Below are 25,965 nucleotides of genomic sequence, written 5' to 3'. Positions count from 1 at the left end.
AAAATTCATAGGAGAGGTAGGACCCAGAATAGGTTCTTCTAGCACCCAGGGCAAGGATGCGGAACTGCTCCACCTCCCCCACTGTTAATGTATGCCTGTAATGGGTTTATTTCCCAATGTCCATTCTCTGTCCCTTTGCTCCGCTGTGCCCAGGACAACTGCCCCATCCCTTGTCCCAGCCCTGGTAGGACCACAGCAATGGTTGATAGTCCTTTTGTTTTATCATAATATACACACCGAGCTCAGGAGCTGGTCCCTTCAGCTGTCTTTGATAACTCGGGTTTCAGCTCTTCCTTCACCCAGACCACATCTCTTTACCCACGTCTGGGCTTAGTTCTAGACTAAGCCCAGGAGTGGGCGAAACGTGTTGGAATGGGAGGAAGATCTAAATCGGCCCTGGTAGGACCATAGCAATGGTTCATAGTCCTTTTTGTTTTATCATATACACACTGTGATCAGGAGCTGGTCCTGTCAGCTGTCTTTGATAACTCGGGTTTCAGCTCTTCCTTCACCCAGACCACATCTCTTTACCCACTTCTGGGCTTAGTTCTAGATTAAGCCCAGGAGTGGGGGCGAAACGTGTTAGAGGGGAGGGAGATCTAAATCGGCCCTGGTAGGACCATAGCGATGGTTCATAGTCCTTTTGTTTTATCCTAATATACACACCGTGCTCAAGAGCTGGTCCTGTCAGTTGTCTTTGATAACTCGGGTTTCAGCTCTTCCTTCACCCAGACCACATCTCTTTACCCACTTCTGGGCTCAGTTCTAGATTAAGCCCAGGAGTGGGCGAAACGTGTTAAAGGGGATGGAGATCTAAATCAGCCCCGGTAGGACCATAGCAATGGTTCATAGTCCTTTTTGTTTTATCATATACACACCGTGATCAGGAGCTGGTCTTGTCAGCTGTTTTGATAACTCGGGTTTCAGCTCTTTCTTTACCCACTTCTGGGCTTAGTTCTAGATTAAGCCCAGGAGTGGGCGAAACGTGTTAGAAGGGGAGGGAAATCTAAATCGGCCCTGGTAGGACCACAGCAATGGTTGATAGTCCCTTTGTTTTATTATAATCTGAAATGAAATAAGCAAAAGGTATGTTTTGGGGTTCCAAAGAACACCCCTGGAGGCACAGAATTTTTGTCTTTCGTTCATTGAAAGGACACAGCCATACTTCATGATGGATGGGTTTGATATCGCCACCTCCAGGAGCAGGACCATTTGGAGTCACTCCTTTTGTAACAGCCACCAGTACATTGAGCCCTAAAGAAGGGGGTCCCCCGAAATGTGTTGGCTTGTTGATTGTACTGTAAAGGTAAGGGGGGGGGGGGAAGAGGTTTAATAGCCTTCAGCTTTAAATCTCTGCGTACCTCTGCCCTTGAACTATTCGGTTAATCATTTATTTTTACATTATGGGCGGTTATCGTGACTTTTTGGTAATCAGGCCACCACTTGGCCCTCTATCATTCCAAAAATCTTCAAATAAAGCATTAACATAATCATCAATACTTGTAATACCTCCTGCAGCCTGTGTGTGGTGCCAGATCCTTGCAGAAGCACAGCGCAACCTAGTGGCTATAACTAGGCACTGCACCCAATTATTTTTAATTTTTTTTTTTTTATTTTAGGTCTGTGGTTTTAAATGGTGGATATGAAGTGACTACAAGCTATTTTCTAGACTTTGCTGTTTTTCTTTGTATATTGTCTTTTTGTATATTTTTTTTTTTTTCTAACTCGCTGTCTCCTAACTGTATTTACTTGATATTGTATATAGATGAAATACAAAAATACATTTATATATTTTCTTTTTATATTCCGTACACAAGCTCCAGTGCTTTTACTTTCTATGAAGGTTTCTGCTCTCCCTTTTCCGCCCTGTCAAGAGACCAAAACTGCATTCCAGATCTCTTCTCCCCCCCCCCCCTCCCCCCGAAGCCGAAAGGGTTAATGCCACCATTGTAGGGACAGCGAGTTCTTTCTTTTTTTTTTTTTCTTCATATTTATGTATTTAAAAATCTATAATGTATTCTGTATTTAGTCTCTATGGTTTTTACTTACTGGCTAATGATAGACATAATCCAAAAAATAGAAAAAATAACTTTTTAAACGGAATAAACCTTTTTATTTATTCAGTGTTCTGTGGTGTTGTACATATTGGTTCCTCGTGGGCGGGGCTGCTGAAAAAAAAAAAGTGATTTAGAAAATAATTAGTTGGTTTTATTGCCTTGGGATTCATAGAAAATTCCTTACATGCCTCCTGGATTTATTCCTGCGCTTGCAAAGTTTCCAACCAAAGTTCCAGAGCGTATTTGGTGCCGGTGCTCACACGCTCCACGTCTTCACCGCCAACCGGGGCCGTGTTCAAAAACACCGACACATCCACATCCCTCTCAGAGAGAGAATTCCCTGACACCTCTGTTACCCTGGAAGAGAAAAATATTACTATGGAAAATCTGATGGCTGCAGAATATCGCATCCCCCCCCCTCCTGACTGATCCAAATTTATATATTCTGCACATTATCCCATCACTGACCCCACGAGTTCTGCAGAACATCGCTCCATCCGCTCTCCCTCCTGACATATCCATATTGATATATTCTGCAGATTATTCCATCACTGGCCCCTCTAGCGATCTGCAGAGCATCGCTCCCTCCTGACAGATCCATATTGATACATTCTGCAGATTATTCCATCACTGACCTCTCGAGTTCTGCAGAACATCGCTCCATCCACTCCCCCTCCTGACTGATCCAAACTGATATATTCTGCAGATTATTCCATCACTGACCTCTCGAGTTCTGCAGAACATCGCTCCATCCACTCCCCCTCCTGACTGATCCAAACTGATATATTCTGCAGATTATTCCATCACTGACCTCTCTAGAGTTCTGCAGAACATCGCTCCATCCACTCCCCCTCCTGACTGATCCAAACTGATATATTCTGCAGATTATTCCATCACTGACCTCTCTAGAGTTCTGCAGAACATCGCTCCATCCACTCCCCCTCCTGACTGATCCAAATTGATATATTCTGCAGATTATTCCATCACTGACCTCTCTAGAGATCTGCAGAACATCGCTCTCTCCCATCCCCCCCTGACAGATCCATATTGATATATTCTGCAGACTATTCCATCACTGACCTCTCTAGAGTTCTGCAGAACATCGCTCAATCCACTCCCCCTTCTGACTCATCCAAATTTATATATTCTGCAGATTATTCCATCACTGACCTCTCTAGAGATCTGCAGAACATCGCTCCATCCACTCCCCCTCCTGACAGATCCAAATTGATATATTCTGCAGATTATTCCATCACTGACCTCTCTAGAGATCTGCAGAACATCGCTCCATCCACTCCCCCTCCTAACAGATCCATATTATTATATAGGCTTTATATAGCGCCGACAGTTTACGCAGCACTTAACATGAGGGTAGACAGTACAACTACAATACACTTTAATGCAGGAGGAATCAGAGGGCCCTGCTCATCAGAGCTTACAATCTAAGCAGGAGGGTCAAGAGATAACTATGGGGGATGGGCTGATGGAGGAAATAAAAGTACAGTTGTTAGGTGGGTGCCAGATAGGTTTCTGTGAAGAGATGTGTTTTCATGGATCCTCTGAAAGTGGACAAAGTAGGAGATAGTCAGACAGATTGGGGTAGAGAATTCCAGAGGATGGGAGAGGCTTGGGAGAAGTCCTGGAGGTGGGCATGGGAAGAGGTGACGAGGGAGCTATAGAGCAGGAGGTCCTGGGAGGAATAAAGAGAATGAGTTGGTTGGTATTTTGAGACCAGATTAGTGATGTAGCTGGGCGCCAAGTTATGGATGGCTTTGTAAGTTATGGTTAGTAACTTGAATTTAATTCGTAGGTTGAGTGGCAGACACTGAGCGGTTTGTAGGGTGGATGAGCCTGGCAGCAGCGTTCATGATGGCTTGAAGGGGGAAAGCCTATTTAACCACTTGCCGACCGCCGCACGACTATTTACTGCGGCAGTCAGCCCCGTACAGGCAAAGTGACGTAGTACTACGTCGCTCGCCCACGAGCCTCTAGGGAGCGCGCTCCCACCCCCCCGCTCGTTCCCTGACATGTCCGCGCGAGTGACTGGCGGTTCCGATGTCCGCCGGTCACTCGCGATCTCCCGGTGCAGAAGGAGAAAGGCAGGCGGCTGATGTAAACAAAGCCGTCTGTCATTCTCCCTGATCTAACTGCAGAGATCATACAATCCTGCTATGTAGGATCGTATGTCTCTGTGGTTACATCACTAGCCACGCCCCTTTACAGTTAGAAGCACGCCCCTAGGGACAAACTTAACCCCTTGATCACTAATAAAGTTAACCCCTTCCCTGCCAGTGTAATTTTACAGTAACAGTGCATATGTATAGCACTGATTACTGTAGAAATGTCACTGGTACCCCCAAAAGTGTCAAAAATGTCAGTCAAGGGTCCGATCTGTCCGTCGCAATGTCGCAGTCCCGCAAAAAAAAAAAAATTGCAGATCACCGCCATTACTCTTTAAAAAAAAAAAAACAATAAAAATGACAAAAATCTTTCCCTTAGTAAACGCAATAACTTTTGCGCAAACCAATCAAAATACGCTTATTGCAATTTTTTTAAACCAAACATAGGTAGCAGAAAACAAATTGGCCAAAAATTTAAAAACATTTAGATTTTTACATTTTTTTGGGGGGGGGAATTTCATATAAAAATGTGAAAAATATTGTTATTTTTTCAAAATTTACTCAATTTTTTTGTTTATAGCGCAAAAAGTAAAAATCGCACTGGTGATCAAATACCACCAAAAGAAAGCTCTGTTTGTGGGGAAAAAAGGACGTAAATTTTGTTTGGGTACGGCGTCGCACGACCGCGCAATTGTCAGTTAAAGTCACACAGTGCCGAATCGCAAAAAGTGGCCTGGACATAAGACAGCAAAATCCTCCGGTGGTAAAGTGGTTAAGGAGAGCAGTTTCCATGGAATGCTGAGGGCGAAATTCGGACTGAAGGGGATCAAGAAGTTTTGTTCTTAGACGGTTGTAGATCAATCATTCAAGGAGTTTGGAGGAGATGGGGCGTAGATTGTGAAGATTGGTTGAGTCCAGTGAGGGCTTTTTAAGGATGGGAGTGACTAGCGCGTGTTTTAGGGAGTTGGGGAAGATGCCAGAAGAGAGAGAAAGGTTGAAGATGTGAGTTAGGGAACGTAGAATCCAATCAGAGGGTGAGCGTAGCATTTGCGAAGGATCTAGCACGAGATTCGAGCCAGAGACTCTAATAGGCTTCAAAAAAGGGTGGGATCGGGGCACAGAGTACTGCGCCCCGAGCCCACCCAGTTGTGTGACAATAGCAAATTAATATTGAGTATTGTCACACGGATCCTCCTCCTGGCCAATCAGGAAGTGGGTCCTGAGACCCATTTCCCGATTGGCCGAAAGGAGAAGCCATGCCATTGGTCAGGGAGGAGATGCAAGAGACTGAGGGGGAAGAAGCCGACGCTGCCGCCTGCCCTCCCTCCACATGTCCAGGCAGGGTGAGTGAGCCGGCAACCAAGGGGGGTGGGTGGGTATGGTGTGGTCCGTCTGATGCCCCCCCGGCCCATGGAGCACCAGCCGCCACTGGATAAAAATATATATAAACTTACTGAACGGAGGTTGGAATCCCTGGCAGGTTTTTCCCAGAATCCTCCTCTCCCTCCTGAGCTGCCACTATCCGCTCAGCAATCTCCAGGTCCAGCCAGACACATGCACTGACCTCCTGTTCGGCTGGGTGGAGTTTCTCCTGTTACAGTAAAAAAAAATCCTAACATTAGACCGCTGAAAGAAGCAGACGGAACGCTCCAATTCCGGGCCGACCTACCTGCAACTCCTGGTGGGTTTCGCTGGAGGTGACAAGAAGGTAAGTGACAATATGGTGTCTCGTGGGGAGTCCGCGGCTCAGCAGTGGTGGGAAGGCGGACTGTAAAACAAATTATTTTCTGGTGTAATAAATTCCCTGCTCAGGATTGTACTACAAATTGACAAAAAAGCCTAAATCATGAATTTGGGGATTTAAAAATTTTGCTTCAAACTGTTGAATAATAATTAGTGATGGGCGGAACACCCCCCCCCCCCCGTTCTGTCCGCACCAGAACTGAGAAAAAGATCTGACCCGGACGGTAAACCCTATTACTATATTATTATATACCTAGTATTATTATTATATATTATTATAATATTAATATATTATTATTATATACCGTTATTATTAATATAATATTAATATATATTTTTATTATATATTATTATTATATACCTATTAATATTATATATTATTAATATAATATTTTTATTATATACTATTATTAATTTAATATTAATATATATTTTTATTATATATTATTATTATTATATATTATATTATTTATATATTATTATTATATACCTATTATTATTATATATTATTATATTATTAATATATTATTATTATATATTATTATTAATATACATTTTTATTATATACCTATTATTATTAGTCTATGAAAAATCAAATGTTCTAATTTTGAAGGCTTATATGCAGGTAATTGGCCATAAAAAGGGTATTGGGGCCCAGGTACTGCCCCGGGGGGCATGTACTATCAATGCAAAAAAGATCACCCCCCCTTGTGATATCACTGAATGGTGCATGCTAGGTTAGTGACGTCACTCGGTGGCATCCCCAGGTGGCCCCACCCTTACCTATATAAGAACTGTCAAAATTCAGCAGTTTGCCTTAGTTGACAGCAGAGCGGTTTTTTTTTTTTTTTTTTTTTTTTTTTTGGGGTCCGATGGGCATCGTGATTGACAATGGACTTACATTGGGGACACTTTTTTTTTTTTTTTTTTTTTTTTTTTATTTGTTTGTTTTTTTTTGTTTGTTTTTTTTTTTTTTAAATAAAGAAATTGTCAAAAATTGCCTTCTGTTTTTATTAACTTTTTACACTATTTTGGTGATTGGATAGGGGTCCTAACCCTAAGGTGCGGTATACTCATTTACATGGGGGGGGGCAGGATGTGGGGGTGCCCCTTGTTAAAGATCCCCACAACCACAGCCCAGGGTTGTAGGGATGAGGCCCTTGTCCCCATCAACATAGGGACAAGGTGCTTTGGGGGTGCATGGCTTCGCAATTTAAAGCCGCAGCAAATAAAAGAGCGGTCTCCTGATCTGCCTCAGAACCCCGGTGAAACCGGGGGTGAAACCTCGAAGTGCCAGAGAGAAGATCCAGTGCTGGATCCTGGGAGGAGGTGAATGTATCACCTGTAGCTGTCAGTGACAGTGCAATCTTCAAACTAAGACGGCGTGCGCACAGGCGTACGCTGTTATTTCTCAGACAGAAGGTAGATTAACAATCACTAAGCATGGAGAACTCTGTCCGAGAATGAGAATCTACAAGCTGCTGTGGAATGAGGGCTGTGAACTAGTTACCTCCCAAAGCCCCAGGATCCTCCAGGGCGGAGTCTCGTTCCTCAGGTCCAGCCCAGTCTCCTCCTGCAGTTCCCTCAACCCGGCATCGAGGAGCTGCCAATGTGAATGTTTAAAAAATGAACAGAGCTACGATACAAATAAAAAGCAGTATATTAGCGAGACGCCATGCACTCACCCGCTCTCCTGGCTCCATGTGACCACCTGTAAACATAAGACAAAAAAACGGCTGAAACATTCCCATGCAGGCACAGAGCAAGTTCATTACAAATAACATATATAAGGGGATAAACAATATTTAAGAAAAATTTTTGATTTTTATGTGCACAGGATGCTTTTTTTACAGGGCGACACAGGATGCTCTGGGGTCACTGGGCGACACAGGATGCTCTGGGGTCACTGGGCGACACAGGATGCTCTGGGGTCACTGGGTAATGCAGGATGCTCTAGGGGTCACTGGGTAATGCAGGATGCTCTAGGGGTCACTGGGTAAAGCAGGATGCTCTGGGGTCTCTGGGTAAAGCAGGATGCTCTGGGGTCACTGGGTAATGCAGGATGCTCTGGGGGTCACTGGGTAATGCAGGATGCTCTGGGGGGTCACTGGGTAATGCAGGATGCTCTGGGGGGTCACTGGGTAATGCAGGATGCTCTGGGGTCACTGGGAGAGACAGGATGCTCTGGGGTCACTGGGAGACAAAGGATACTCTGGGGTCACTGGGTGACACAGGATGCTCTGGGGTCACTGGGTGACACAAGATGCTTTGGGGTCACTGGGTGACACAGGATGCTCTGGGATCATTGGGTAATGCAGGATGCTCTGGGGTCACTGGGAGACACAGGATGCTCTGGGGTCACTGGGAGACACAGGATGCTCTGGGGTCACTGGGAGACACAGGATGTTAGGAGGTCACTGGGTAATGCAGGATGCTCTGGGGGTCACTGGGTAATGCAGGATGCTCTGGGGTCACTGGGTAATGCAGGATGCTCTGGGGTCACTGGGTAATGCAGGATGCTCTGGGGGTCACTGGGTAAAGCCGGATGCTCTGGGGTCACTGGGTAAAGCAGGATGCTCTGGGGGTCACTGGGTAATGCAGGATGCTCTGGGGTCACTGGGAGACACTAAGATACTCTGGGGTCACTGAGTAATGCAGGGTGCTCTGGGGTCATTGGGTAACACAGGGTGATCTGGGGTCACTGGGAGACACACAGGATACTCTTGGGTCACTGGAAGACAGTAGGATGCTCCGGGGTCACTGGGTAATGCAGGATGCTTGGGGTCACTGGGTGACGCAGGATGCTTGGGGTCACTGGGTGACGCAGAATGCTTGGGGTCACTGGGTAATGCAGGATGCTCTGGGGTCACTGGGTAATGCAGGTTGCTCTGGGGTCACTGGGAGACACAGGATGCTCTGGGGTCACTGGGAGACACAGGATGCTCTGGGGTCACTGGGTGACACAGGATGCTCTGGGGTCACTGGGTGACACAGGATGCTCTGGGGTCACTGGGTGACACAGGATGCTCTGGGGTCACTGGGAGACACAGGATGGTCTGGGGTCACTGGGAGACACAGGATGGTCTGGGGTCACTGGGAGACACAGGATGGTCTGGGGTTACTAGGAGACACAGGATGTTCTGGGGTCACTGGGAGACACAGGATGCTCTGGGGTCACTGGGTGACACAGGATGTTATTAGGTCACTGGGTGACACAGGATGTTATTAGGTCACTGGGTGACACAGGATGCTCTGGGGTCACTGGGTAATGCAGGATGCTCTGGGGGTCACTGGGTAAAGCCGGATGCTCTGGGGTCACTGGGTAAAGCAGGATGCTCTGGGGGTCACTGGGTAATGCAGGATGCTCTGGGGTCACTGGGAGACACTAAGATACTCTGGGGTCACTGAGTAATGCAGGGTGCTCTGGGGTCATTGGGTAACACAGGGTGATCTGGGGTCACTGGGAGACACACAGGATACTCTTGGGTCACTGGAAGACAGTAGGATGCTCCGGGGTCACTGGGTAATGCAGGATGCTTGGGGTCACTGGGTGACGCAGGATGCTTGGGGTCACTGGGTGACGCAGAATGCTTGGGGTCACTGGGTAATGCAGGATGCTCTGGGGTCACTGGGTAATGCAGGTTGCTCTGGGGTCACTGGGAGACACAGGATGCTCTGGGGTCACTGGGAGACACAGGATGCTCTGGGGTCACTGGGTGACACAGGATGCTCTGGGGTCACTGGGTGACACAGGATGCTCTGGGGTCACTGGGTGACACAGGATGCTCTGGGGTCACTGGGTGACACAGGATGCTCTGGGGTCACTGGGAGACACAGGATGCTCTGGGGTCACTGGGAGACACAGGATGGTCTGGGGTCACTGGGAGACACAGGATGGTCTGGGGTTACTAGGAGACACAGGATGTTCTGGGGTCACTGGGTGACACAGGATGTTATTAGGTCACTGGGTGACACAGGATGTTATTAGGTCACTGGGTGACACAGGATGCTCTGGGGTCACTGGGAGACACAGGATGCTCTGGGGTCACTGGGAGACACAGGATGCTCTGGGGTCACTGGGTGACACAGGATGCTCTGGGGTCACTGGGAGACACAGGATGCTCTGGGGTCACTGGGAGACACAGGATGCTCTGGGGTCACTGGGAGACACAGGATGCTCTGGGGTCACTGGGAGGCACAGAATGCTCTGGGGTCACTGGGTAACGCAGGGTGATCTGGGGTCACTGGGAGACACAGGATGTTAGGAGGTCACTGGGTAATGCCGGGTGATCTGGGGTCACTGGGTAATGCAGGATGCATTGGGAGACACAGTGTTACTAAGTGTCAAAGTTTGATGAGGTGTAATTTGGGGTCACAGGGGTGTATTGGAGGTGTGGAGGCATGGCACGAGGAGCACACAAGGGGCCAGGTACACATGGACACTGGCAGCACTATTAGCATGCACTGCCGTTATTGTGACGGGCGCAGAATACTGACCTGGTGGTACCCAGACATTGGGGAAGATGCTCAGGGTTTTGGTTCTCCTCGTTAGCAGGACCTTTTTGTTGGCAGTCTGCAGCAAGATGGCGACTCCCACATCCACACCTCTGGCCCGGGTCTGCTCTGGCAGGTGGGCGGCTTGTTCTGGGCTCAGGTTTTTGATGGGGCAGAAGGGCGGCCTCTGTGAGAAGAGCAAAATAAATCAGGCGAGTGGGCACCAGGGGTATGCTGTAATAATGGGCTTCTATGCCAAGACACTTTTTATATACTTGTTAGCTCCTTTCTGAATGGGCGCTGGCCCTTTAGGAGGATCTGCATGCAGAAAGCCAGTAGGCGCGCTCCTGGTTATATGATCACTATGAGTGGCTGTCACAGTGATCACATGATCCGAAGCTTGACCTATCAGCTCCTGTGTGTAAACGGTGGCAGCGCAGTCACAGTGCTGGGGGTGCAGAGTGAGCGCATTCTCAGGACACCAGCTGTATGCATGTATGTGGCACCATGGCATGAAAGCCTACTGCCATCCAACCGCACACGCTCACCTCTGCCTTCCCCTTCCGTGTGCCGCTTAATCTGCCCTCCCAGTCTCAGGCCAGTGTGAACATTGCTTTGTCTACTGTGAGGGATTAGCTCGGTGGCGGGTGTAGATGACTCCTTGGGGGGTGCGTTTTCACAGAGAAATAGCCCAAAAGTGCTTGCAAACAACAGGTTTATTCTTCAAACAAGTGCATGCAGCAAAAACATCAAAATAAAATAAAACAAAATAAATCCTTGCCTCTGTGGGCGGCTACCTTCTCACGCTGGAACCTACCTAAGAAGTCTTTCCAACCTACTGTTGGGCCGACACTGCTGATCCTACAGCAGACACTCAAATGTCCATTTGTTTGCTTTTCACACAGCACAAACATTGTCCATTGAACATGTCCCTTTGTTTTCTTTCACATCAACAACACTTCGTCTTCTCACCTTTGAGACGTCTTCACTCTTGGTTACCGTCCCGGGCACACATCACTCCGGGGGGTCTTCTCCCAGGCCCACACATCCTGTCGGGAGGCACACGCTGACTGTCCTCCTGCTCCCAGCCCACATGGCTTCAGGATGCAGCTTCTGGAGGCAGCACTCAATAGATTTTCTCTGGACAAATTATAGAGGCCTTGATCTCCTCATTCTGAACAGCTGAAGACCTTTCAACTTCCTGCTGGCTAGCTCTGTAGCCAACACCCTAAATTAATTAATGGACTTTCTAAGTCAGCTGGAAATGTATCTCCTTCCTGTGACTACATTCCCAGATTTAGCTGACTTCCTGTTACATACCCCCCCCTCTTGTTTCAACCCTAGGGTTGGGACACAGATTTCCAGGCACGCATGTGTCAAGCACTGCTGACTCACTGATAAGCCTCCTATTATCCTCAAGCTTCCGGATGAAACTGTTTTGTCATCTTCATTGACGGATTTCTCATAAATGCCACACAGTTTGTCTCTCATCTCATATACACATTCTTCAACTGCATTTTTGGCATCATTTTGCTCCTTCTCGTTTCTGTCATCTTCATTGACAGCTTTCTCATAAATGTCAGACAGCTTGTCCCTCATAACCGTCTGTCCAATCCACCATGGAGGACCGTGATCCATAGGCAACTCAATTGGGCTAGTCTTAATGTCTTCAACATTCTTAAGACGCCTCTCTCTGCAATCCATAAATGTTTTCCACAAAACTTTGAGAACCTCTGCTTCACTTAGCTTTGTTCCAAGTAGGGACTCTTGACATCCCTCTGTGACTTGAGTTGCCTCTCCATACATCTGTACACAATCATTGACTTTTTGTTGTAAAAGGGAATGATCTTCCTTCTTGAGCTTTGCTTGCTCTAAGATGCTGTGCAGAGGATTTTCCAATTGAGACAACAGGCTGTCACACATTTCTTCAAAGTGACCCCTGTTCCTTTTCCCAGAGATATCAATATCATTCACCAAACATTTCATATTCATAGGCAGATCTGAAGCATTTGCACTCATCAACTTCTTAAACTTTTCGCCCTCCTGAGCGAGTCGCAGTAAAGGCCTACTATTTGATTTGATATTCAGTTTATATTTCTTGCCAAACTCTTCACAGAAGAAGCCAACCAGAACATCATCAACTTTCCTTCCACCAACATAGGGGTCAAAGGCAACAACACAGTTGAATCCAGCGATCTGGGTGGTATCCATTATAGACCTCCTCTCTGCATCAGTGAAGAAGCATGGAACTGCAACACATTCTTTTACAGGTTTCTTCAATGCACTTTCTGCTGAACTATTTGACCGCTCAAGGTCACCTAGTTCTTTTTCTCTATCTGAATTCCACATGGAATGCATCTCAAGATCACGATCAAACTTCTGCCACCCGTCTTTCACCAGTTCCATTTTGGAAACACTCCCTGAAAGGCACTTATTCATTTGCTTCACGTTTTCACCAACAGCCTTAGTTTTCTCCACTAGGTTTTCAGCCTGAACTGAGAAATCACCACATTTCTTACTCAGCTCCTTTGTTTGCTGAAGTTCTAATGATACATTTTCCAATGCTTGAAGTTTTTGAAGGAACGGTTTATTCCAAAGGGGTGATTCAAGCCACATGTCGTCACATTTCTGAGGCTCACTCAGGACAGACCCCAAAACACTGATCCTTTTAAAAACTGCATCAGGCACACTATCCCCTCTTTGGGACAGATCCTCTGTTGCCTGGAATTCCTCTTCCAGTTCCTGCAACGGAATCTTCATCTCTTCTACTTGCTGTTCTAAGGCTCGCTTAGACTTTTCTAGCTCCTGAACTCTTTTCACAACATCATCCTTGGAGCTGACCAATTCTTCCATTTCTGTACGCAGCTGTTTGTTAACACTTTCTAGTTCAGCCTTACACTCTAGAACTTCCTCCAAAGAGCGAGCCAAGAACAGGGCTTTGCTCTCGTTATCACGCGCCTCCGTTTTTGCACGGTCGCGTTCTTCTGCATATTTTGCAGACACAGTCTTCTCTTCACCAAGCATCTGATCAAACTTCCTTTGCACATCTTCAACACATTGTAATGAACCAACGCTTTCTTCCATGCGTTTTTTCATATCCGCTATCTGAGCTTGCAATGTTGCGACTTGCTCTGATAGGTTTTTCTTTGCTTCCGCCTCCTCTTTTAATTGTTCCAGGAAGCCATTTTTCTCATCTTCCATTTGTTTGAGCTTTGTGCTAAAACTCAGCCTTTGACACCTCTCTTCCTGTAAGAGTTCCTGCGTGTCTTGCAGCTGCGATTCCAAGATAGAAAAATCTTCCGCAATTTCTCTAGATTTTCTGTCTGCTTGAGAAAGCCGATTTGTGACACTGTCCAACTCAACCTGCAATCGGTTTGCCTTCTCTGACAGCTTAGCACACAATCGGTCACCTTCTGACACCTTGACTTGCGATTCCAGAAGCTGTGCCTCTACTTTTTCCCTCTTATGTTCACAATCTCCTTTTCCCTGCATAAGAGCCTTCACCTCATTGGCTAGTTTCTGGGAATGAGAATGTAATTCTGCCACACAGGCTTCTTTCTCCTTTAACTGCTGCTGGACACGTTGGGCTTCACCTTTCCAACTTTCACAGTCTGCACGTAATTCCTCTACCACATTGCTCAAAGTGGTGAGCTCATACACAGTACTCAGTAATTTAGCCTCTCTTTCACTTTTCTCTTTGTCGCTGAGAGACAATGTCACTTTCAGAGCAACATTCTGTTCCTGCGACTCCTGCAGGTCTATTTTTGTAGCTCCCAAAGACTGAAGACTTTTTTCCAGCTGATTACGCAACTCCAACATATCAGCCATACTTTGCTTCTGCAAAGTCTGAATTTCACTTTCCTTTTCCATGAGGATGGTATCTTTCTCCATTATAGTCTCTCTGCGTTTTTGCAACTCGACCAAAAGAAGAGCAGTGGATTCTTCCCACTGTGACACATGAGACTTGAGTAGTTCATTCGTTTCCTGCAAGTTTCTATGCTCCATCTTAAGCAATTCCACGGCTTGTTCCTTTTCTTCCATTTTCCGTTGCAAGGCATCCAACTCAGCCCTGCACACATACTCGGTTTCTTCCAAACCGATGGCCTCCATTGGCTGCTGGCGTCTCTGTTTCCAGCCTGCCATGCTCTCTTGGTGATCCTTTTGTTGAGCTGCAAAGCTCCGTTGTTTCAGCATCTCCCCCATTTTGGGTTTACTTTTCATCTGAGAACCCTGCGTCTCCAAAGCAGTTTCATTTGCCCCAGTGTTGCTAGGGACAACAACTTTTCTCTTTAGCCGATTCCGTTCAGGCATGGATGGGGCTGGTTCAAATGGTAGCATCCCCTCCATCCATAGAATTCGGTCTCTCATTTCATCTATCTTTGCATTTTTCAGGCGTTTGGATCGCCCCATCTTCAATAACTCCACAAACAAATTTTTCACAGTCCAGCAAAAAAATTTTCAGACCACTGTCTCTTTAACACATGTAGTTGTTCTCTCTCTTGCAGGATCTCTTTTCCTGCGCACACAGTTTGTGCAGTCACTTGCACCAGACACAACAAAGTTCATCAAAAAATTTTTTTTTTTCTGTCAGGATCTTCTCTCCTGCACACATAGATTGTGCAATCTCATGCACCAGACAAAGTTCATCAAACATATGCACTCCATTGCAGGGATCTTGCTGCTTCTGCCCACTGCATACCTCCACCATATGTGAGGGATTAGCTCGGTGGCGGGTGTAGATGACTCCTTGGGGGGGTGCGTTTTCACAGAGAAATAGCCCAAAAGTGCTTGCAAACAACAGGTTTATTCTTCAAACAAGTGCATGCAGCAAAAACATCAAAATAAAATAAAACAAAATAAATCCTTGCCTCTGTGGGCGGCTACCTTCTCACGCTGGAACCTACCTAAGAAGTCTTTCCAACCTACTGTTGGGCCGACACTGCTGATCCTACAGCAGACACTCAAATGTCCATTTGTTTGCTTTTCACACAGCACAAACATTGTCCATTGAACATGTCCCTTTGTTTTCTTTCACATCAACAACACTTCGTCTTCTCACCTTTGAGACGTCTTCACTCTTGGTTACCGTCCCGGGCACACATCACTCCGGGGGGTCTTCTCCCAGGCCCACACATCCTGTCGGGAGGCACACGCTGACTGTCCTCCTGCTCCCAGCCCACATGGCTTCAGGATGCAGCTTCTGGAGGCAGCACTCAATAGATTTTCTCTGGACAAATTATAGAGGCCTTGATCTCCTCATTCTGAACAGCTGAAGACCTTTCAACTTCCTGCTGGCTAGCTCTGTAGCCAACACCCTAAATTAATTAATGGACTTTCTAAGTCAGCTGGAAATGTATCTCCTTCCTGTGACTACATTCCCAGATTTAGCTGACTTCCTGTTACACTACATTCAGCCTGTCTGCAGCCTGCACTGCCCCTGCAGACCAGGACTAGGGAAAAGAAAGCCAACTGCTGCAAATACTTGCCATTTTTATTTCTGCACTGCATTTGTGTAATCACCAGAGATCAAAGGCTGTGTAACCCCCCCCCCCCCCCCCCCGTATGTGTCTAGCTCTCATTTGCTGACCTGCAGCCGGACGTCGCTGGAACCGCTGAATGGCCGATCGGAGATGACAAACCGGTTCTGGTCCAGTCCACAGTTCACGGTAACCTTGTCCTCGTGACCGGAGGAAAACTGCCCAGTGACACCCTAAAAAAAAAAAAAACATTTACAAATATCAGAAAATGCAAATCAGCCAAAAATCGACAGCGTGTGAGAATGGTGGAATGTGCCGGGGGAATACATCAGTGCATGCGTAATGTGCATTCATTCTAAATCCGCCAGCATTACTCCTTAATATGAGAAAAATAACGCACCTGCAGAATTGGTTGAGTTCACAGTGCACCAAAACACACAGCATTTAGGGGGTTAGGGTCTTAGGCTTTAGCGTTAGGGGGTTAGGGTTTGGAAGGTTCGGGTTTGGAGGTAGGTGGTTAGGGTTGGCCGGTTAGGGGGTTAGAGTAAGGAACCTAGAGTTTGAAGTTAAAAGGTTAGAGTTAGGGTTTAAAGTTAGGGGTTAAGGTAGGGGGTTAGGGTTCAGAGTTAGGATTAGAGGGTTAGAGTTCAGAGCTAGGATTAGGGTTCAGAGTTAGGATTAGAGGGTTAGAGTTCAGAGTTAGGATTAGAGGGTTAGGGTTCAGAGTTAGGATTAGAGGGTTAGGGTTCAGAGTTAGGATTAGAGAGTTAGGGTTCAGAGCTAGGATTAGAGGATTAGAGTTCAGAGTTAGGATTAGAGGGTTAGGGTTCAGAGTTAGGATTAGAGAGTTAGGGTGCAGAGTTAGGATTAGAGGATTAGAGTTCAGAGTTAGGATTAGAGGGTTAGGGTTCAGAGTTAGGATTAGAGGGTTAGGGTGCAGATTTAGGATTAGAGGGTTAGGGTTCAGAGTTAGGATTAGAGGGTTAGGGTTCAGAGCTAGGATTAGGGGATTAGAGTTCAGAGTTAGGATTAGAGGGTTAGGGTTCAGAGTTAGGATTAGAGTTCAGAGTTAGGATTAGAGGATTAGAGTTCAGAGTTAGGATTAGAGGATTAGGGTTCAGAGTTAGGATTAGAGGATTAGGGTTCAGAGTTAGGATTAGAGGATTAGAGTTCAGAGTTAGGATTAGAGGATTAGGGTGCAGATTTAGGATTAGAGGATTAGGGTGCAGATTTAGGATTAGAGGGTTAGGGTTCAGAGTTAGGATTAGAGGGTTAGGGTTCAGAGTTAGGATTAGAGGGTTAGGGTTCAGAGCTAGGATTAGAGTTCAGAGTTAGGATTAGAGGGTTAGGGTTCAGAGTTAGGATTAGAGGGTTAGGGTGCAGAGTTAGGATTAGAGGGTTAGGGTTCAGAGCTAGGATTAGGGTTCAGAGTTAGGATTAGAGGGTTAGGGCTCAGAGTTAGGATTGGGGCTCAGAGTTAGGATTAGGGCTCAGAGTTAGGATTAGGGCTCAGAGTTAGGATTAGGGCTCAGAGCTAGGATTAGAGGGTTAGAGTTCAGAGTTAGGATTAGAGGGTTAGGGTTCAGAGTTAGGATTAGAGGGTTAGGGTTCAGAGTTAGGATTAGAGGGTTAGGGTTCAGAGCTAGGATTAGAGGATTAGAGTTCAGAGCTAGGATTAGAGGATTAGAGTTCAGAGCTAGGATTAGAGGGTTAGGGTTCAGAGTTAGGATTAGAGGGTTAGGGTTCAGAGTTAGGATTAGAGAGTTAGGGTTCAGAGCTAGGATTAGAGGATTAGAGTTCAGAGTTAGGATTAGAGGGTTAGGGTTCAGAGTTAGGATTAGAGGGTTAGGGTGCAGATTTAGGATTAGAGGGTTAGGGTTCAGAGTTAGGATTAGAGGGTTAGGGTTCAGAGCTAGGATTAGAGTTCAGAGTTAGGATTAGAGGGTTAGGGTTCAGAGTTAGGATTAGAGGGTTAGGGTTCAGAGCTAGGATTAGGGGATTAGAGTTCAGAGTTAGGATTAGAGGGTTAGGGTTCAGAGTTAGGATTAGAGGGTTAGGGTTCAGAGCTAGGATTAGGGGATTAGAGTTCAGAGTTAGGATTAGAGGGTTAGGGTTCAGAGTTAGGATTAGAGGATTAGAGTTCAGAGTTAGGATTAGAGGATTAGAGTTCAGAGTTAGGATTAGAGGATTAGGGTGCAGATTTAGGATTAGAGGGTTAGGGTGCAGATTTAGGATTAGAGGATTAGGGTTCAGAGTTAGGATTAGGGTTCAGAGTTAGGATTAGAGGATTAGGGTGCAGATTTAGGATTAGAGGGTTAGGGTGCAGATTTAGGATTAGAGGATTAGGGTTCAGAGTTAGGATTAGGGTTCAGAGTTAGGATTAGAGGGTTAGGGTTCAGAGTTAGGATTAGAGGGTTAGGGTTCAGAGCTAGGATTAGAGTTCAGAGTTAGGATTAGAGGGTTAGGGTTCAGAGTTAGGATTAGAGGGTTAGGGTTCAGAGCTAGGATTAGGGGATTAGAGTTCAGAGTTAGGATTAGAGGGTTAGGGTTCAGAGTTAGGATTAGAGGATTAGAGTTCAGAGTTAGGATTAGAGGATTAGAGTTCAGAGGTAGGATTAGAGGATTAGGGTTCAGAGTTAGGATTAGAGGATTAGGGTGCAGATTTAGGATTAGAGGGTTAGGGTGCAGATTTAGGATTAGAGGATTAGGGTTCAGAGTTAGGATTAGGGTTCAGAGTTAGGATTAGAGGGTTAGGGTTCAGAGCTAGGATTAGAGTTCAGAGTTAGGATTAGAGGGTTAGGGTTCAGAGTTAGGATTAGAGGGTTAGGGTTCAGAGCTAGGATTAGAGGGTTAGGGTTCAGAGTTAGGATTAGGGGATTAGAGTTCAGAGTTAGGATTAGAGGGTTAGGGTTCAGAGTTAGGATTAGAGGGTTAGGGTTCAGAGTTAGGATTAGAGGATTAGAGTTCAGAGTTAGGATTAGAGGATTAGAGTTCAGAGTTAGGATTAGAGGATTAGAGTTCAGAGTTAGGATTAGAGGATTAGGGTTCAGAGTTAGGATTAGAGGATTAGGGTGCAGATTTAGGATTAGAGGATTAGGGTTCAGAGTTAGGATTAGAGGGTTAGGGTTCAGAGTTAGGATTAGAGGGTTAGGGTGCAGATTTAGGATTAGAGGATTAGGGTTCAGAGTTAGGATTAGGGTTCAGAGTTAGGATTAGAGGGTTAGGGTTCAGAGTTAGGATTAGAGGGTTAGGGTTCAGAGCTAGGATTAGAGTTCAGAGTTAGGATTAGAGGGTTAGGGTTCAGAGTTAGGATTAGAGGGTTAGGGTTCAGAGTTAGGATTAGAGGGTTAGGGTGCAGATTTAGGATTAGAGGATTAGGGTTCAGAGTTAGGATTAGGGTTCAGAGTTAGGATTAGAGGGTTAGGGTTCAGAGTTAGGATTAGAGGGTTAGGGTTCAGAGCTAGGATTAGAGTTCAGAGTTAGGATTAGAGGGTTAGGGTTCAGAGTTAGGATTAGAGGATTAGAGTTCAGAGTTAGGATTAGAGGATTAGGGTTCAGAGTTAGGATTAGGGTTCAGAGTTAGGATTAGAGGGTTAGGGTTCAGAGTTAGGATTAGAGGATTAGAGTTCAGAGTTAGGATTAGAGGGTTAGGGTTCAGAGTTAGGATTAGAGGATTAGAGTTCAGAGCTAAGATTAGGGTTCAGGGTTAGGGTTCAGAGTTAGGATTAGGGTTCAGAGTTAGGATTAGGGCTCAGAGTTAGGATTAGAGTTCAGAGCTAGGATTAGGGTTCAGAGTTAGGATTAGAGGGTTAGGGTTCAGAGCTAGGATTAGAGGATTAGAGTTCAGAGCTAGGATTAGGGTTCAGAGTTAGGATTAGAGGGTTAGGGTTCACAGTTAGGATTAGGGCTCAGAGTTAGGATTAGGGCTCAGAGCTAGGATTAGAGGGTTAGAGTTCAGAGTTAGGATTAGAGGGTTAGGGTTCAGAGTTAGGATTAGAGGGTTAGGGTTCAGAGCTAGGATTAGAGGGTTAGGGTTCAGAGCTAGGATTAGAGGATTAGAGTTCAGAGCTAGGATTAGAGGATTAGGGTTCAGAGTTAGGATTAGAGGGTTAGGGTTCAGAGCTAGGATTAGGGGATTAGAGTTCAGAGTTAGGATTAGAGGGTTAGGGTTCAGAGTTAGGATTAGAGTTCAGAGTTAGGATTAGAGGATTAGAGTTCAGAGTTAGGATTAGAGGATTAGAGTTCAGAGTTAGGATTAGAGGATTAGGGTGCAGATTTAGGATTAGAGGATTAGGGTTCAGAGTTAGGATTAGAGAGTTAGGGTTCAGAGCTAGGATTAGAGGATTAGAGTTCAGAGTTAGGATTAGAGGGTTAGGGTTCAGAGTTAGGATTAGAGGGTTAGGGTGCAGATTTAGGATTAGAGGATTAGGGTGCAGAGCTAGGATTAGAGGGTTAGGGTTCAGAGTTAGGATTAGAGGGTTAGGGTTCAGAGCTAGGATTAGGGGATTAGAGTTCAGAGTTAGGATTAGAGGGTTAGAGTTCAGAGTTAGGATTAGAGGATTAGAGTTCAGAGTTAGGATTAGAGGATTAGGGTTCAGAGTTAGGATTAGAGGATTAGGGTGCAGATTTAGGATTAGGGTTCAGAATTAGGATTAGAGGGTTAGGGTTCAGAGTTAGGATTAGAGGGTTAGGGTTCAGAGCTAGGATTAGAGGATTAGGGTTCAGAGTTAGGATTAGGGTTCAGAGTTAGGATTAGAGGGTTAGGGTTCAGAGTTAGGATTAGAGGGTTAGGGTTCAGAGCTAGGATTAGAGGATTAGAGTTCAGAGTTAGGATTAGAGGATTAGGGTTCAGAGTTAGGATTAGAGGATTAGGGTTCAGATTTAGGATTAGAGGGTTAGGGTTCAGAGCTAGGATTAGGGGATTAGAGTTCAGAGTTAGGATTAGAGGGTTAGGGTTCAGAGTTAGGATTAGAGGATTAGGGTGCAGAGTTAGGATTAGAGGATTAGGGTGCAGAGTTAGGATTAGAGGATTAGGGTGCAGAGTTAGGATTAGAGGGTTAGAGTTCAGAGTTAGGATTAGAGGATTAGGGTTCAGAGTCGGGATTAGAGGATTAGGGTTCAGAGTTGGGATTAGATAGTTAGAGTTCAGAGTTAGGATTAGAGGGTTGGGGCTTAGGGTTAGAATTTGGGGGTTAGGGTGTAGAGTTAAAGCAAGGTTCAACCCCCTAGCTGCAGGCGCGCGACTGACGTAGGTCTACGTTGTTTCCGCCAGGAGGGTCGCCCTGCCGCAGTAAATCGGCGGTGGGCGGTCCGGAAGCGGTTAATGACTAAACCATAGTAAACTTAATTCACTATGCTTCCGTTTGTGAATGAGCAGAAAGCCTCAGGGCGCTTCCGATTCATTCATCTGTGCAACTGAGGTTGCAGAGAAAGAAACTGATAAATCTGTGTCCTCAGTCACTTTCAGCCGGGGGGGGTGCCCTGTCAGGTAGGCTGTAAGGGGCCCCATGATTTCTTAAAGCAGACCTGCTCACAGGGAAGGGAACCCGGAAGGCGGGTGCTGGCATTGGCCGGAGGACACAGTGGGAGGACATCGGGGGATCGTAGGGAAACGGTAAGTTTCACTACTGGGTAACCCCAAATGTGGCACGGGGGGGGGTTCACCACTTTTGGCTTTACCTGCACAAACCTGGCACACTGCAGCAGAGAACCCTCCTTGCTCAGATACACCAGGATTCGTTTGGCCGACTCCATGGCAGTCACCGCTCATCCAGGGAGCTCAGCCACGTTCTACCACGACTGCGTCCAAACCTGCGATTCCTCCATCCTGAAAGCAGAGGGAGAATAGATGAATGGAGTCCATTATGGGCACTTTTACGTACAAATACAATTCTTAGCCAGGGAAAAAAAAATACTTTGAACGTCCAGTGACAGCCCTGGATCAGGATATGAATTGTCCTCAGCAATGGAGACACACATTGTACTTTACCCAGGAAGTGATTCCTTCCCAGAATCCTCAGCGTCGAGAAAAACAAAAAAACAAAACTGAATATTGGCGCCCCCTGATGGTAACAGAGTGAAATTTATTTTGTTAGCAATCGTCAAGAAAATTATCGTTTCGATTTTTACCATAACAAACTATCAATATATAACCAATATTCGATGATCATTTATATTTATCCTCTATTCTGTATGTATGGACTCTGCACAGTACTACTTCTCCTGTCCTGTATGCCGGGTGTAATTCTCAGTATCTGTTCTTATTCTGTATGTATGGACTCTGCACAGTACTACTTCTCCTGTCCTGTATGCCGGGTGTAATTCTCGGTATCTGTTCTTATTCTGTATGTATGGACTCTGCACAGTACCACTTCTCCTGTCCTGTATGCCGGGTGTAATTCTCGGTATCTGTTCTTATTCTGTATGTATGGACTCTGCACAGTACTACTTCTCTTGTCCTGTATGCCGGGTGTAATTCTCGGTATCTGTTCTTATTCTGTATGTATGGACTCTGCACAGTACTACTTCTCCTGTCCTGTATGCCGGGTGTAATTCTCAGTATCTGTTCTTATTCTGTATGTATGGACTCTGCAAAGTACCACTTCTCCTGTCCTGTATGCCGGGTCTAATTCTCGGTATCTGTTCTTATTCTGTATGTATGGACTCTGCACAGTACTACTTCTCCTGTCCTGTATGCCGGGTGTAATTCTCAGTATCTGTTCTTATTCTGTATGTATGGACTCTGCACAGTACTACTTCTCCTGTCCTGTATGCCGGGTGTAATTCTCGGTATCTGTTCTTATTCTGTATGTATGGACTCTGCACAGTACCACTTCTCTTGTCCTGTATGCCGGGTGTAATTCTCAGTATCTGTTCTTATTCTGTATGTATGGACTCTGCACAGTACCACTTCTCCTGTCCTGTATGCCGGGTGTAATTCTCGGTATCTGTTCTTATTCTGTATGTATGGACTCTGCACAGTACCACTTCTCCTGTCCTGTATGCCGGGTGTAATTCTCAGTATCTGTTCTTATTCTGTATGTATCGACTCTGCACAGTACTACTTCTCCTGTCCTGTATGCCGGGTGTAATTCTCGGTATCTGTTCTTATTCTGTATGTATGGACTCTGCACAGTACCACTTCTCCTGTCCTGTATTCCGGGTGTAATTCTCGGTATCTCTTCTTTTTCTGTATGTATGGACTCTGCACAGTACCACTTCCACTTCTCTTGTCCTGTATGCTGGGTGTAATTCTCGGTATCTGTTCTTATTCTGTATGTATGGACTCTGCACAGTACCACTTCTCCTGTCCTGTATGCCGGGTGTAATTCTCAGTATCTGTTCTTATTCTGTATGTATGGACTCTGCACAGTACCACTTCTCCTGTCCTGTATGCCGGGTGTAATTCTCGGTATCTGTTCTTTTTCTGTATGTATGGACTCTGCACAGTACTTCTCCTGTCCTGTATTCCGGGTGTAATTCTCGGTATCTGTTCTTATTCTGTATGTATGGACTCTGCACAGTACTACTTCTCTTGTCCTGTATGCCGGGTGTAATTCTCGGTATCTGTTCTTATTCTGTATGTATGGACTCTGCACAGTACCACTTCTCTCGTCCTGTATGCTGGGTGTAATGTGAATCATTCCACTAATGCTTCATGCTCCTCAGTTTATGGAGATATGGATGTAGCCTGGACTCTAGACCTTGGCCATTCAACCATGGGGATGTTCCTTCCTCAGCCCTGAGGCTATGGATGTGGCCCGGACTTTAAACCTTGGCCAATTACTTCTGGAGGTTTTCCTTCCTGAACCCTGAGGGTATACATGTGGGCCAAACTTTAAACCTTGGGCAATCAACTCGGAGGGTGTTCCTTCCTCGGCCCTGAGAATATGGATGTGGGCTGGATTCTAAACCTTGGCCGATCAATCCTGGGGTTTTCCTTCCTCAGCCTAGAGGGTATGGATGTGGGCCAGGATCTAAAGCTCAGGCAATCAACGCAGGGGTCCTTCCTCAGCTATGAGGATATAAATGTGGGCCAGAAGTTAAACTTTGGCCAATCAACTCTGGGGGTGTTCCTTCATCAGCCTTGAGAATATGGATTTGGGCTGGACTCTAAACCTTGGCCGATCAACCCTGCGGGTGTTCCTTCCTTAGCCCTGTGGGTATGGATGTGGGCACGACTCAAAACCTTGGCCAATCAACTCTGAGGGTATCCCTTCCTGAGTCCTGAGGATATTGATGTAGGCCAAAATGTAAACCTTGGCCAATCAACCCTGGGGGAGTTATCCTCAGCCCTAAGGATATGGATGTGGGCTGAACTCTAAACCTTGGCCAATCAACCCTGGGGTGTTCCTTCCTCAGCCTTGAAGATATGGATGTGGGCAAGACTCAAAACCTTGGCCAATCAACCCTGAGGGTGTCCTTTCCCCAGCCCAGAAGGTATGGATGTAAGCCAGACTTTAGACCTTAGGCAATCAACCCTGGGGGAGTTCCTCCTCAGCCCTGAGAATATAGAAGTGGGCTGGACTCAAAACCTTGACCAATTAACCTTGGGGTGTTCCCTCCTCAGCCGTAAAGTTATGGATGTGGTCGGAACTCAAAACCTTAGCCAGTTACCGTGGGGGTGTTCCCTCCTCTGCCCCGAGGATATGCATGTGGGCTGGACTCTAAACCTTGACCAATCAACCCTGGGGGAATTCCCTTCTCATCTCTGAGGGTATGAATGTGGGCCGGCCTCTAATCCTTGGCCAATCAACCCTGGGGGTGTTCCTTCCTTAGCCCTGTGGGTATGGATCTGGGCACGACTCAAAACCTTGGCCAATCAACCCTGAGGGTATCCCTTCCTGAGTCCTGAGGATATGGATGTAGGCCAAAATTTAAACCTTGGCCAATCAACCCTGGGGGAGTTCCTCCTCAGCCCTAAGGATATGGATGTGGGCCAGACTCAAAACCTTGGCCAATCAACCCTGAGGGTGATCCTTCCTCAGCCCAGAGGGTATGGATGTAAGCCAGACTTTAAACCTTAGGCAATCAACCCTGGGGCAGTTCCTCCTCAGCCCTGAGGATATGGAAGTGGGCTGGACTCAAAACCTTGACCAATTAACCCTGGGGTGTTCCCTCCTCAGCCGTAAAGTTATGTATGTGGTCGAACTCAAAACCTTATCCAGTTACCGTGGGGGCGTTCCCTCCTCTGCCCCGAGGATATGCATGTGGGCTGGACTCTAAACCTTGACCAATCAACCCTGGGGGTGTTCCCTTCTCATCTCTGAGGGTATGAATGTGGGCCGGCCTCTAATCCTTGGCCAATCAACCCTGGGGTGTTCCTTCCTTAGCCCTGTGGGTATGGATCTGGGCACGACTCAAAACCTTGGCCAATCAACCCTGAGGGTATCCCTTCCTGAGTCCTGAGGATATGGATGTAGGCCAAAATTTAAACCTTGTTCCATCAACCCTGGGGGAGTTCCTCCTCAGCCCTAAGGATATGGTTTTGGCCCGGCCTCTAGACCTTGGCCAGTCAACCCTGGGAATGTTCCTTCCTCAGCCCTGAGGGTATGGATGTGGGCCAGGATCTAATCTTTGGCCAATTAGCCCTGGGGTGTTCAATCCTCAGCCCTGAGGATGGTTCTGCCTTCTGAAATGGTCATTGTTAAATGGACAATGGATGGTTCTGAGGGCTGGGTCCGGCTTAGAATTTCCGACACCAGCACCAACCACACCTTGGCTGCCGCAAGCAGGCTACATACAACCGTTTTGGGGATCTCTCATGGATTCTGTACACATAACACAAATGTTTATGATCAGAAGGAACTATTTTCATCGCTCTGCAACATGAGAAATAAAATATATTCCTCTGCTCTTTGACAAAGGTAAACGCTGGTAGACAGTTTGGAGTCTTCTGGGTGTACAGGTCTCCCCTTGCTGGGTGTTGGAGGCAACATGTGGTTTTACGTGTTCTGATATCAGATGTTCCTAGATGATTGAAACCTGACCACACCTGGCCTAGAAATGCAAAGTACCCAACAGGTCATTCCTGACAAGGAGTCATAAATGGGAATTCTTATCCTCACAGGATGT

General features: G+C 46.3%; 1 protein-coding gene across 1 annotated transcript; it reads right to left on the bottom strand.

Annotated features, from left to right (window-relative positions):
* Positions 1–1,775: 1,775 nt before the first annotated feature.
* Positions 1,776–21,882, bottom strand: NUDT17 (nudix hydrolase 17). Its single transcript, XM_082275328.1, has 10 exons — positions 21,807–21,882; positions 21,571–21,718; positions 16,002–16,124; positions 10,418–10,601; positions 7,606–7,631; positions 7,431–7,523; positions 5,847–5,945; positions 5,632–5,768; positions 2,242–2,414; positions 1,776–2,165 (listed from the first exon to the last, which is right to left on the bottom strand). Exons 2-9 carry the CDS (start codon positions 21,643–21,645, stop codon positions 2,255–2,257), a joined length of 897 nt encoding a protein of 298 aa, XP_082131454.1. The 5' UTR covers positions 21,646–21,718; positions 21,807–21,882; the 3' UTR covers positions 1,776–2,165; positions 2,242–2,254.
* Between the last annotated feature and the right edge of the window lie 4,083 nt (positions 21,883–25,965).

This window comes from Pelophylax lessonae (genome assembly GCF_965119305.1).
Source record: "Pelophylax lessonae genome assembly, chromosome: 13".
Taxonomy (NCBI): Eukaryota; Metazoa; Chordata; class Amphibia; order Anura; family Ranidae; genus Pelophylax; species Pelophylax lessonae.
The sequence above is the reverse complement of the archived record's forward strand: the minus strand, read 5'-3'. Positions and strand labels throughout refer to the sequence as shown.

Coding starts and splice junctions, on each gene's coding strand:
- NUDT17 (XM_082275328.1), bottom strand. CDS start 21,645: ATGGAGTCGGCCAAACGAATCCTGGTGTATCTGAGCAAGGAGGGTTCT. Junction 16,125..21,570: donor AGTGTGCCAGGTTTGTGCAG/GTAAAGCCAAAA, acceptor TTTTTTTTTTAG/GGTGTCACTGGGCAGTTTTC. Junction 7,632..10,417: donor CAATGTCTGGGTACCACCAG/GTCAGTATTCTG, acceptor TTATGTTTACAG/GTGGTCACATGGAGCCAGGA.